We start from the raw sequence: 14,725 nt of genomic DNA on the forward strand, positions 1-14,725 counted from the left end.
ATGCTTTTTGATTCATTATATACTTTGTTAAATGTTTTTTAAAATGCTTCAGGGAATTTAATTTGACAATTTAAGAAGATTAACTGAAGGCCTAGTAAAAGTATTATTTTTTAAAATGCATAAATTAAAAAAATAAATAAATAAAAATAAAATAAAATAAAATAAAATGCATAAATTGAGCTTAAAACCTTAAGAAAACACTAGATATTAAAAATGGCAGTGTTAGGACCGGCCCATGGCTCACTTGGGAGAGTGTGGTGCTGACAAGTCAAGGGTTAAGATCCCCTTACCGGTCATCTTCAAAAAAAAAAAAAAAAAAAAAGGCAGCGTTAAAAATTTGAATATAAATTGAACATCAGTTAAAACAAACAATTGCCAGAATTTCTGTGCTCACAAAATCTGTCAGACATTAAAAATGCCATAGCAGTTATAAAGCAAAGCTTCAGGATAAAAAAAATATATATCTAACAAATTTTACTTATTAGATTGAATCACCAGGCTACATATTCAAAGTGGCTGTACACACTTTGCTTTTATTAGATTGTCATATTCTTCCATCATTTGAATATTCCATCTTCAACTAAAAAGTGATTTCTACTTGCCACTTTGTATTTCTGGTTAAAATACACAAAAGAGAAGGTTTTATTTATAAGAGAACAAGATAGTATAAGAAATCAAATTTCAAGATAAAGAATTATTGAGTCAAATAAGTCAAAGGATCATTAAATCCAAACATGAAAATAAGTGTCTTCTAAAAGCGATTTAAGGATGTTTTCAAAATTAAAACAAGCAAGCAAACAAAAATCCTATAATCAACGGGCAAGTTATTTAACCTCTCTGTGCTCTATCAGTTAATTCCTTTGCAAAATGGATAGAAAAAAACACCTATCTCATAGAATTGTTGTGAGGATTAAATAATAATATACAGTACTGAAAAGTGCTTGGGACAGTGCCTGGCACATAGTAAGTACTCAATAAATGTTAGCTATCATTTCTTCTAGTATTTTTTAACATTTTGTATAAATATTTTATTTTAGGACACCCAGTTGCCTTAGCATAAAATCAATTTCTGCATTTCCATATATCATGTTAAAGCATTTACAAAAAAATAAGGTAAGTATAAAGTTATTGATCATCCATAATTTTTAACATACATGAAACATAGTAATCATCTGTGGTAACTGCTTCATGGTTAAAAACAATCATCAATTTCAAACCTCCCAAGGTAAACAAACTCCTAGATTACTCTAGACAGACATATCACTGCACCTAAAATTCAACTACTATAAGCTGGCTTCTGGTCCAATCAAAGCACAAGAAATAAGGTGAGCTGGAGGCTATCCACTGAGTCACTGGTTAGTTTAGATCTGATGCTCAGCCCTTGGACAGTCTATCTTTCTAGCTATCTAAGGGCAGGTGATGCACAAATCATACAGCCATTAGTGGCTATGGGACTTAGAACTGTATTGCCAGTTTCCTAAACTTGGCTGAAAATAAGAAACACTTGGAGCTCTTGTTAAAAAAACAGATTCCCAGGCCCCAATTGTGATCTACTGAGTGAGAATATCTAGAGAAAAGCCCTGATAATCTGTATATTTAACAACTCCCACCCACAGCCAACTTTAGGATACTTTTTGGATTGTACCTCCTACATTTAGTGTACACTCACATAAATGTTTATATTATAAATTACATACTTGTACTCCTGTCAATCTTTCTAGTAAAAATTAACAAATTAGCTTATGTTCATGTTTCAAGATAAAAATTAATTAAAATGGGAATTTTTTGTGTGTGTACACTGCTTGGGTCAAGTACGCCATATTTTGGAGACCACTCCTATGGAAAATAGCTCTAGATAGAAACAGAGATGAAATAAAGATTTCATTTTGGTCTATTTAAAAAAACACAGGAACAAAGAGAACAAATAAGTTTGAAAATTTAATTGGCTCCTCCTCCTTTAAATAGTATGATGGCTTTTTCTTTTGATGATTTTCTATTTAGCACTGCCAAAATGATTAAAGAGAAACTTAAATCGCTATAGAATTCATAATTTATTCTCTCCTAGAGTATATATACACAATGTATTTTTTCAAAATGTCTACTATTATTGATACCCACTGCACTGTGTTAAATTCCCTCAGATACTTCCATTCAACCTTGTGTCTTTCCCAAAGGTAGAAAGAAAACACAATTCTTTCCCTCCCTCTTCTTTAAGAATCCATTGTTAAGTGAAAGATAAACATTGTTTAGAAAGATAAACATTGTGTGTTCTCACTTAGACGTGGAAGTTAAAAAAAAAATGTTGAGCTTATAGAAGTAGAGAACAGACTTGTGGTTACTAGAGGCTGGAAAGGGAAGGAGGGAGGGAGGACAGGGAGATGTTGGTTAATGGATAGAAAATTACAGCTAAATAGGAAAAGTAAGTTCTAGTATTCTACAATAGTGCTATAATTAACAGTAATTTGTTGTATGTTTTCAAATGACTAAAAGAGGAGTTCAAACGTTCTCATCACAAAGAGATGAGAAATTTCTGCGAAGATGGATATGCTTATTACTCTGATTTGATCATCACATATTGTATACATGTATTGAAATATAACTCTATACCCCATAAATATGTACAATTATTACATGTCAACCAAAACAAACGTTTTTAAAAAGAATCCACTGTGGAATGGGCTTAATGTTGTGCTCCAGATGGAAGATTTCTCTTCCCTGAACTGGTTGTCGATTTAGAGACTGCCTCTACAACATGTGTCTGTGAAGCTGTACATCAGTGTTATGGCCCTTCTACTTAGTTGGTCTAAGCTTTTCAGCATCATGATAAAGTCTCTCAACAAATTAGGTATAGAAGGAAAGTATCTCAACACACAAAAAAGCCATATCTGACAAACCCACTGCCAATATCATCCTGAAAGGGAAAAAGCCAAAAACCTTTCCTTTAAGAACAGGAACCAGACAAGGATGCCTACTCTTACCACTCCTATTCAGCCTAGTATTGGAAGTACTAGCCACAGCAGTCAGGCAAGAGACAGAAATAAAGTGCATCCAGACTGGAAAAGATGAAGTCAAACTGTCCCTGTTTGCAGATGACATGATCCTATACATAGAAAAACCTAAGAACTCTACCAAAAAACTTAGAGCTGATAAAATGATTTCAGTAAAGTTGCAGCATACAAATCAACCTGCAAAAATCTGCATTTTTATACTCCAACAGTGAACTAGTAGAAAAAGAAATAAAGCAAGCACATTTACAATGGCTACCAAAAAAATAAAATACCTAGGAATCAATTTAACCAAGTAAGTGAAAGATCTCTACAATGAGAACTACAAGTCATTGCTGAAAGAAATTAAAGAGGACACAAAAAAGAGATGGAAAGACATTCTGTGCTCATGGATTGGAAGAATTAGCACTGTCCATACTATCTAAAATGATCTTCAGATTCAATGCAATCCCCCCATCAAAATACCACTGACATTCTTCACAGAAATAGAAAAAACAATCCTAACATTTATATAAAACAACAAAAGACCCCGAAAAGCCAAAACAATCCTAAGCAAAAAATAAAGATGGAGGCATTATACTACCTGACTTTAAATTATAGTACAAAGCTGTAGTAACCAAAACAGCATGTTACAGGCATAATAACAGACATACAGACCAAAAGAACAGAATAGAAAACCCACAAATCAATCCATGTACTTATAACCAGCTGATCTACAAAGGCACCAAAAACATACATTGGGAGGAGGACAACCTCTTCAATAAATGATGTTGGGAAAACTGGATATTCACATGTAGAAGAATGAAACTAGACCCATATATCTCACCATATACCAAAATCAACTCAAAATGAATTAAAGACTTAAAAATAAGACCTGAAACTAAAAAACTCCTGCAAGAAAACATAGGGAAACACTTCAGTATGTAGGACTGGCAAAGACTTTACAAATAAGGCCTCAAAAGGACAGGCAACAAAAATATAAACAAATGGGATTATATCAAACTAAAAAGCTTCTGCACAGCAAAGGAAACAATAGAGTGAAAAGACAACCTACAGAATGGGAGAAAATATTCCCAAACTATACATCTGTCAAGGGATTAATATACAAAATAAACAAGGAAATCAAACAACAGTAAAATAATAATCTAATTAAAAAATCAGCAAAGAAGCTGAATAGACATTTCCCAAAAGAAGACATACAAATGGCCAACAGGTACATGAAAAAATGCTCAACATCACTTATCATCAGAGAAATGCAAATCAAAACCACCCTGAGATATTATCTCATCCCAGTTAGACTGGCTATTATCAAAAAGAGAATAACAAATGCTCGTGAGGATGCAGAGAAAAGGAAACGCTTCTACACTGTTGGTGGGGCTGTAAATTAGTACAACCATTATGGAAAACAGTATGGAGGTTTCTCAAACAACTCCAGATAGAACTATTCTATCCAGCAATCCCACTACTGGATATATACCCAAAGGAATAGAAATCACCACGTGAAAGGGATACCTGTACTCTCATGTTTATCGCAGCTCTGTTTACAATAGCCAAGATATGGAACTAATCTAAATGTCCATCGATGAATGACTGGATAAGGAAGTGTGGTATATATACACAATGGAATACTACTCAGCCATTCACAGCATCATGGATGAGCTTGGAGTAAATTATGTTAAGTGAAATAAGCCAGACACAGAAAGGGAAATACCACATGTCCTCACTTATAAGTGGCAGCTAAAACATGGAAGGGAGGAAGGGAGAGAGAAGATGCTAAACTTACAAAAGGAGAGAAAAGAACTGTGGTTACTAGAGGTGAGAAAGGGGAGGGGAAGATGGTTAGCAAGAAATTGGTTAATGGACACAAAGAATGATTACGTTTTGTAATGGTGAATATACTAATTATCCTGATTTGACCATCACATATTGTACACAGATATTGATATTCAACTCTACCCCACAAATATTTATAATCAATTCAGTTTCAATAAAAAATAATTCGTGCAAATATATGGGGGGAAAAACACAAAAATAAATCTTTCAGCAGCTTATCATATGATTAAGTCCTAATGACTTAATCTCATATATAAGGACCTCTGGACTTAACTACCTACTCATTCACCTACTGCATATCATGAATCCTTTTCTCCAGCCTGGCCTCTTCTGTGTTTCCCCAATTCACCTTTATTTTTTTGCCTATGCCTTTTCTCGTCATACTCTTTCTCCTACAATTTCCATAAACCTATTTAAATCCTATCTTTCCACAGTCCCACTTTCCGAGAAACCTCCACTAACTCATAATTATCCTGCAATGCTGAAAATCTGTACCAGTTCTCTCTTCTGATATTTACCATATAAGATGAGAGGCCTTGCATTGTTATCTTAAGTGCTGACATCTTACTTCTTAGGTAGTTAAAAGCTTTCTCAAACCGCCAGAAAAAACACATTCTCAATAATAAGTAACTTTTTAATCAAAATAGGGTTTTATGGAATCTTAAGTGGAAGCATTAGGGAAAATGTGTCTTATTTTGAATGAAATGCAAATGCCAGAGTAAAGTTATAGAACACCACATATCAAATTCACTCATAAGCAAATTACTGCAGCAAATTGAGGCAAAAAATGTAAAAGGTCTTCAATATGGTTAATTTTATAAAATATAGCCTTTAAAGTAGCCTTTAAGGTATAGTAAAATCTTTACAATATGTGAAAGGAGTATGACCATGATATATTTTATTATTACAGTCTCATTAACCAATCTTATTGGCAAAGTACTTCAAAAAGTTGTAAATTTAAGTATGTTAAGCATTTTTCTTTTACAAAATTTGCTGTTCTTTTCTGTAATAAGTTCCTAAGGAGTATTTACCTCATGTTTTTGAAAAATATAAACATTCTAAGTTTGCCCATTTAAAATAAAGGGGGCAGTTATAACAATGAAAATGTTACTGTTTTTCAAAAGAAAGTTCTTATGGAGAAAATCATTTTAAATGAATTTTTGGAATTATTTGCATTATTATATGATTGTTATTGCCAGTTATCAATATGTCACCTATTATGCCTCTATTTATACTGTTAAAAAACCTAAACCAACATTTTCTTTTGAAAAAAATCTTTCAACTGGAGCATTTTAATGAGTTTTTAATTAATTTGTTAAAGTGTTCAAGAGAACACTGATTGACTTTAAGAACAACAGAAATTTGGTAGACAGATTAGAAAAGAAAATTTTTCCATTAGGATCTAGTAAAGGTATCCTTTTTACCTGTGACAGCAGTTAGAACTAAGCATCAAAGTAAACTGAACCTTAAATCAGACTTCGAATCACTATACGACAGTGCTCAAATTTTTCAAAAATAAAGCTTATTCACATTGCCGTCATTGAGTTTTTGTAGTTAAATTAAAAACATTATTTTACTTTTATCATTTTTATGTTTTCATGTTTCATAATGTATATAGTATTAGTACATGTACATAAATAATAAGTATATAGTTAATGGAGATATGTGCTCAAAGTTTTTGTAAAAAACCTATAGTATGATATCAACTCCAATGGAGCTTAATTTGCAGATCTATAAAATAAGGGATCTGGATTAAACAATTTCTAAAATGACTCCCAGTATCAAAATTATAAAAACATGAATGCCTATAAGTTACATGTATTTTTGATTTTTTAAAATAATTAAAATCATGTACTTAGTGAACTATTTAAATACCTCTTTGGGGATGTTAAATAAATGAATATTTAAATATGAGTAATTGTTCACTATTTAATAAACCTGATTATATTTTTATACATTTTAAAAAATTTTAAGTAACAAATGTAAATGTTACTAAAATTAGCAGAGTTTTATCTGAAGGGGAAGCCCATCATAATAACAGTGAAATCACCCACTGAGATTATAATCAAATTCCAAAATTAGTTGGTGGTTAACATGTAAATACAAGTACAACCATACCATTAGAATTTTAAATAAGTAATGAATTAATATAGCCACCAGAGAAGTGCTACTGTCATGGTTCTAACCTATAATAATACAGGCCCTGAAGCAGAATTAAGGTGTATGCAAGATGTATTTGAACATAGGTTCCCACACAAAGAAATAAATATATCTGACCTAGCAAGAAAGAGCACTGGAGAGTCATTTAAGAGAACAGGTCAAAGTGCTCATAGTTTGCCTATGCTACAAACCAGGCAAGTTAATCTCCAGTAAATATTGTTTGAATGAATGAATCTAGTCCTTCGTTTCATCATTTATTAAAAAATGAGATTGGACTTAATGCCTTCTACAGTTGCTTACAGCTTAAATTTTCTATGATATATTTTATCTGGGAAAATACATACCGCTTCAATCACTAATATGCTGAGAATTCTAGTTATTAGGACATGCTACAGAGTCTGCTTTCTGTGAACAACGAATGCTTCAATGACCCTGATGTGTTCTCAGAGCTAGTTTCAAGGTGTTAGTTTTAGCGCTAATTTTGAAGGCACTTACATGCCTGCTCTTGACAACACGAGACTACAAGATGCTCAGAATGTAAAATCTTTGTTTATAGATGGATACTATGTATGAATAATAATCAATGCCCAGTGCTTTAATACCTTCTCTTGAGATGGCTGCTGTTCTGTGTATCAGGGTGTACTGACCTTTCCTGAAATTTATGCAATTTATTGTTGCTGACAGTCCTATCTTTTGGAGGCTTGCTCTTAGCCCCTTGAGATTAACTGTCTCAAGTTTATTTATTGTCAGTTTTATGCTTGAAATAATACTGGCTCTTGTACCTCTTCCAAGAAATTACACAAGTTGAATTAAAGGAAGTGGTTTCCTTCTCAAACCTAAGATTAAAATTTTTTAAAAAAGGGAAAATATTTCTAAGGTAGTGATATACAAGAATTATTAAGCAGAATTAACTTTCAAACTGATAAATACCAATGGAAAAATACTAAAGTTTTACTCATTTCAACATGAAATTTATCTAAGGAATACAACCTTCACAAAATATTTAAGAACCTGAAACTTTAATTTTAACATCAGTCCTTTTCACTTCCAGTGCTAAATGTATGATACACTTACACATTTATGAAATCTGTTTCTTTCATAGATAGTGAAATCTTTTCTCTCATCTTTTCTCACAATTAAGCATATTTCAATTTTCTTTTTTTCTACATTGTCAAAGTAGAATCCACAAGTAAATATTTGATATTTTCATTCCACATATACATTCTATTGATCTGTCCTCCATCTCACTATACGTGGTGGTAAGCAATGGACTATGAACTCAACAGTTTCAGACAATATACCTAATTGGTTTTTAAAAAGAAAGGTATGGCTAGACATCAGATAGAAATGACTATGGACTTATTTATCCTTCATTTGTTTTGGCAAACATTTATATCAGTAATAAGGGATTAAGATTTGAGACACAGGAAAGAAAATCAGTCTCTGCCCACCAGATCTACCAGTGTAGTGACAGATATCCAACCACAGGTAGAATATAGAGGAATTTGTGCTTTGGTAATGGTGGAAAAATTTAGTGGGGGAAAATCAGATGCAGTCAAAATAGAGTTGTGCAGAGACAGAAAAGAAGTTCTATCTGAGCAGAAAATATGGTAACAATTTTTGAAACTGCTCCTTACAAAATGCCTTGCTATTTAAAAGCCCCTTTAACCAGCACTACAAAGTTGTTTTGAATACCAAGATTAGGACTTTGCCAAATTAAATCTTTGGGAAACTTATTCCAAGTATTTTAAGGAGGGCCATGGTCCAGGTTTTGAGAAGTTTTAGTGGAAAGACAATAATTCTAAACTTCTTCATATTAATTAGCTAAAAATAATAAAATCTGGGAGGCTTGCTGGTTTATGATGAATATACACTCTAACTCCCTTAGTGAGATCAGAGGGAAGCAGGATGGGTTTAACACTTTTATTTTTGTTTCAGATTAGTGTGTGTGTGTGTGTGTGTGTGTGTGTTTAACAACTTGTATTTTTTTTTCTAGAATCATTTGACATAAATAGAATCTTCACAGTAGCCATAATAACTGTCTTACTATTTTGTACTTATTTCTTCAGGTCAGCCCAATTTCTTTCATTCTGTAAGGACCCTATTTGTTAATTCTTTGTTATGATCAGCTGACATACTTCTTTGTTTTCCTCATAAAAGACATGCAGTCAGTTTGTTTTCCAAGTATTTGGACTATTTATGTCTGTTACCCTCTCTCATAAACTATAAGGCTTGGCAGGTGTATTACGAAATTATATTTTTTTCCCTTTGAAAAACTCCACAGACATTATTTATGCTAGCATTTGTTACTGTGGAGGAGTTCACTGCAGGAAGTTAACTTAATTCCAGCAAAGAATGTTAGCTTCTTACTACTCAAAGTGTGGTCCAGGGACTAGCACCATCAGTGTCACCTCAGAGCTTGTTAGAAATGCAGACTGTTGGGTTACACCTCACAACTACTGATCATAATCTGAATTTTAACAAGATCCTCAGGTGGTCTTTATGTACATTAAGGTATAAACATTGTATTTGTCCTACTTATGGTAGAAAAGAAAGAACACCATTTTAAGCTGGTATGAATCTGTATGTAAGATGGTTAGAGATGGTTTCCTATTTGGGGAAACAGGGTTTGCACTAGTAGAATATATCAAAAATATTTTAAAAAGTGACACTGGGGTTGTCATTGGATTATCAAAGGTCAGTTAAAAACCCAAAGAATTCACAAGCAAATACAGTGTTTTACAGAGGTATACATGATGCACTGACCATATGTTGGGCCTTCCTGGGTCCCTAATGGCATAGGCCTGGGAAGCACCAACAGCAGTAACTCAATTTAGAAAATGAAGGATTATTCTCCAGGTAAAGCTAAAATGGGGGCAAAAAGTCAAACCTCTCCTAGGAGGGAGGAGTTAGAGGATCCAGGAAATTCAGACTAGGAAGAAGCCATAGCAACAAAAGTGTCAGAAATGGCAGAGAGGGGCTGGCTGGTTAGCTCAGTTGATTATAGCACGTTGTTATAACGCCAAGATCAAGGGTTTGGATCCCTGCACTGGCCAGCCAGGAAAAAAAAAAAAATGGTGGAGAGATTGGAGGAAGAATTAGGTGATGCGCTTTAAAATTCAGCCAAAATTAGAGATATTCAAATGATTAGAGCAGCATCAAGGGTGTAAAACCATGAACTCTCCTTTCAGGAAATTATTATTTTAATAACTAAATGACCACCTTGCTCTTGGGAAAAAAGGTAAGGATACAAGGGTACTTCAAAAAGTTCGTGGAAAACAAAATTGAAAGATAATATCAACCTTTCCATGGACTTTTTCAATACCCTTATATATTCTTTCACAAATGTTATGTTTTCATACATTTAAAATAGAAGTTAAATATTGTCTCTCATCTACTCCAAACACTTAAGTGGTCCCCATTATCAGGGCTCAACTGATACCCCATTTAAAACTGAAATATCCTTCCCCAATACCACCATGCCACCATTCTCCATTCCCCTGTCCTGCTTTATTATTCTCTAAGGCATATGTCACTTTCTAAAATACTCTTCATTCATAAAGGTTTGATTTATTGTCTTTCTATCCCTACACTAGAGTTAAACTCCACAATAGCAGGATTTTTCTATGTTGCTTACTACTGTTTTTCCCAGAGCTTAGTGCGTAGCACAATGTGGGTACTCAATAAATATTTGCTGAGTAAAAGTTGAAGAATGGATTGCCAAGAACGCAACTGTTAAAGGAAAAATGAAATGGAAGTTTAAAAACTTTTAAATACTTTAATATATCCTCTAATAGACTGTAAGCTCCATGAGAACAGGTATTTATTTTTACCTCTTTTGCTGAATGTAAGAATGGATAAAGTAGAATGTTCAGTACAGTGTACCTAACACAGCAATACCAGCTGACCGTAAGCCTTTCTTCTAACACCATAGTAATAAATGCAAGATATGTTGTCTGAATATTTGTTTTGAATGGGGTGGTCAGGGACACTTTACCCCCAAGGGGGCTCAGAATACATCTTCTTTACTCCATCCCAGAGAAGTGCTGATGAGATGAGATAATGCCAAGGACACATAAGTGAGTTAGGGTACTAGGTGTTGCTTCCCAAGTAAATGGTAGGAAGGTCAAACATTCTTTCTCTGAAGGAGAGGTCTCACATCTTTTGTCATTCCCATCTGGATTTACTTTCTTCTCTACTACACCAGGTGTAAAAAAAATCTGCCTCCTAGCTTGGGAAGGCTGTTGTGAGATGAGAAAATCAGGATACACCAAGAGAAAAAGTAGCATGGGACAAACAGCCTGCTCAAGTCTAGACAAGAAGAATCCTTTTTACCAGGGCTGTTTTTATATTATAGCAATAAAAAATGAGTATATGCCCAGGATGTGCTTAGGAATCCACAAGGGTGGTGGGAGCAGGCTCTGGTCTAGCAAATGTGGAATTGGAATCTTGGTTATGAACTGCTTGGGAATACAGTTAAAAATTAATTTTAAGAGCTTTCTTTTTATGGCAGTTTAATAAGATCTTAAATATGGTCACTTTAGCAACCATAAAAACATAAGCAATAAATAACCAATAAACTATTTTTAGGGGTAGAATAAAGGCCTGTTTTAAATGTAGACAAAATGTGAAGTAGAAAACTGTTTTACCTGGAATGATCCAAGAATATCCTTTAAGGGCTCTTCATAAAACTCATCTCTTCCAAAGAACAGCAGCAACTCAAAGAAACTCCTAGAAAGAATAAGTGAATAACTTTCATTGCTTCTTTGAGTTTTTGCTCCAGTTTAAAAGATTATCAAGTGATAACAGCTATAAAATAGTTTATTTTAAGATATTTGGCTTTAAAAAACTGTCAATCATTAGAATTCATATTATGTTGTAAGATTTTAAAAGTATCTTTTAGAATGTCAGTATATTTCTTTCTATTTTTCTTGAACTATAGAATGAAATAATTATATTATTCATGCCTACCAGTGTCCACAATGTAATAAAATTCAATGATATACAAGGTGGCAAAAATGGTGGTTATACATGGAAGGATGATCTAAAATGGGCACATAGTCCAGCTGTATCCAATACAAAGGGACCCAGAGAAAATCCAAATTCTGTTTTATTGGGGGAGAGATTTAATGGATGTATAAAATTAACACAAAAACATAAGAAATAGAATCACCATGAAACTCACAGCCAACATTTTTATTACAGCATGTACCACCAACTACATCGAATAAGTGAGACATGGTTCCTAAAATTCTAGGCTTACCTTGATTATCCCAATCATAAAAGGACTGCTCAAATTCTGTAGTCCTTCCTCTTTAAATAAATTATTTGGAAAATACTGTTACTAAATACTTTATGTACTTTTAATAATTCATGAGTTCATAAAGGAACGAATACGAACTATTTCCTAATCAGGCGCATGGAAAATTATAAAATTATTATTATTTAGCAATCCTAAAATAGTACAAATGACAAATCTCTCAGAACCTTAGATTTTAACTCATCTAGCACATACTCAGCTAAGAATAAAGTTGTATTTTTTTATAAACAGTTATCTTTAATCAAAATAAATCACTAATAAAGACCAAATTTTAAAATACAAACATTACTATGAGAATATAGTTTTAAAAATTATATAAAAGACCTAAATATTACACAGTAATTACAAAGACTCTTTTACGTATAGCACAATTACCATGTCTGATAAACTGATATTTTTATTAATTTTACTACTTTAAATTTTAAAATATCAACAAACAAAAAAACTTAAAACCAATCAAAGGCAAGGGACATAATGAGAAAGAATCTTTGCAGCTTTCCTTATTTAAAAGGCTTTTACAGGTAATTAAAAAAAAACAACAACAACAAAACTTAAGTTAAAAACTCAGTAGAAAACTGGAAGACTATTTCACAGAAAAGAAATGCAAGTATTTTTTTTCCAAATGTGAAAAGATGCTCTACCTTACCCATAATTAAGTATGCAAAAATTATAAAGATGAAATACCATTTTTCCTATCATATTTACAAAAGTAAAAGAATTGATGTATTCTACTATGATGACTCTGGTGTGCAGAAACAGGCTCTTATATCTTGGAGGGACTGTAAATGTACTACCTCTTAAGGGCAATACAGTAACAGTCATCAAAATTTAAAATGCAAATATACTATTTTGACCTAGCTGTTCCACTTATAGGAATTTCACCCTCCAAATATGACAGTACTTCAAAAAGTTCATAGACAGATTCATATTGTCTTTTAATTCTATTTTCAACAGACTTTGAAGTACCTCATATACATACAAAAGTTCAAAGAGATATATATACAAGGATATGTACCAGATTGTTTGTAGTATCAAAGGACTGGAAATATCCTAAATGTCTACCATAGGAGACTGGGTAAATTAATTACAATATATCCATACACTGAAATATAATGCAAATATTAGTAAGAATATTAGTGATAATATACTTCTATATGAATAGATAAGGAAAAACATTCCAAGACATATTGTTAAACAAAGATGCAGAGATATATTCATTACATTATCTTTGTGTAAAGGGAAGGAGAGGGGGAAGAGCATGTTCACACCAGTACATAAAGTTTGTACATTGTCAGACTATCCAGAGGGATATTCAACAAACACTAGTAAAAAACAGTTGCCTCTGCTTAGGGTAAGAACTAGGGGTCAGAGCTGAAAAAGCAAATTATATTTCATTATTAATTCTTTTGCAATTATTTATTTTACCATCATTCAGTAAGTATGAACAAAGCCCCATCAAATGTACCCCTGGAATCTTCTCTATCCCTAGTAACAAAGGACTAATTCACATCTATCTCATCTCTAAATTTTCTAATGAACCTGTCTCCACTCTTGCACTATTCACTTACCCAAAATCCATGTCCAACTCAGCTGCCATTGTTATCTTCCTAAAACAAAGAAATGATCCCACTACTTACATACTTTACAACTGCTGTTTGGACTGTATAATCTGAAGCCCAGACCTTCAGTGGACATACTTGATTTGTATGAATAAAACATTATTTTAAAAATGTTTTAACTGGTTATCAATAGTTTAAAATTGTGATATTACAGATTAAATCTAGATTTCTCTCTGCTCTTGAAGAACAGGAACTCCTATAACATGAGACTTGTATTTCTCCCTGGTAAAATCATCTGAGCAGCTACTGCCTTTAGACAGGGCATGAACTCTTCTCTTTCAATTTGCTAGTCTCCATCCACCCTTATTTCTCCAACACATTGCCTGCTTGACTAAATTACTTATATTCCCTTCCTTTTCTATTTAGGTGTTTGAAATCACTGATCTAGAGCAGAAAATCCAAATTTTTTATCATGACATAAGAACCTTTATGTCTGAACCCAACCTACCCTCGCACACAAAGCTTTTACCATAATTTCTATGCTTTCCAATCACAGGAAACTTCTCCCCATACCCTAAAACTCCTGTGCTTTTTCAGGTCTTTCAATCTGTTGCTTCCTCAAGCCCTACTTACATGATTTCACCTAGGAACTTGTCTAAAAACTCCCTTCTCTTCAGACAAATATGTAGCTGATTCTTCTTCTGTACTATCGTAGTACTATACTTTGCATATATTTCTATAATGACAAGTCAAAACATGGGGGAGTTAAATTTGCACTAGGTAGAAGGGAGTAGGATTGCATCATAATGTTAAGTAGACAGTACTGACTGGTAGAGCAATTAATTAAA

The 14,725-nt window shown here is 33.0% G+C and overlaps 1 protein-coding gene across 3 annotated transcripts in view; it reads right to left on the reverse strand.

Annotated features, from left to right (window-relative positions):
* The window catches only part of ZNF654 (zinc finger protein 654), a 78,641-nt gene that overhangs the window by 17,764 nt on the left and 46,152 nt on the right, over positions 1 to 14,725 (reverse strand). For all 3 annotated transcript variants that reach the window (XM_063097559.1, XM_063097552.1, XM_063097569.1), the window contains one exon: positions 11,648 to 11,729. In XM_063097559.1, the coding sequence (XP_062953629.1) occupies positions 11,648 to 11,729 (82 nt within the window). The remainder of the gene's footprint in view (positions 1 to 11,647; positions 11,730 to 14,725) is intronic.

This window comes from Cynocephalus volans, chromosome 1, assembly GCF_027409185.1.
Source record: "Cynocephalus volans isolate mCynVol1 chromosome 1, mCynVol1.pri, whole genome shotgun sequence".
NCBI lineage: Eukaryota > Metazoa > Chordata > Mammalia > Dermoptera > Cynocephalidae > Cynocephalus > Cynocephalus volans.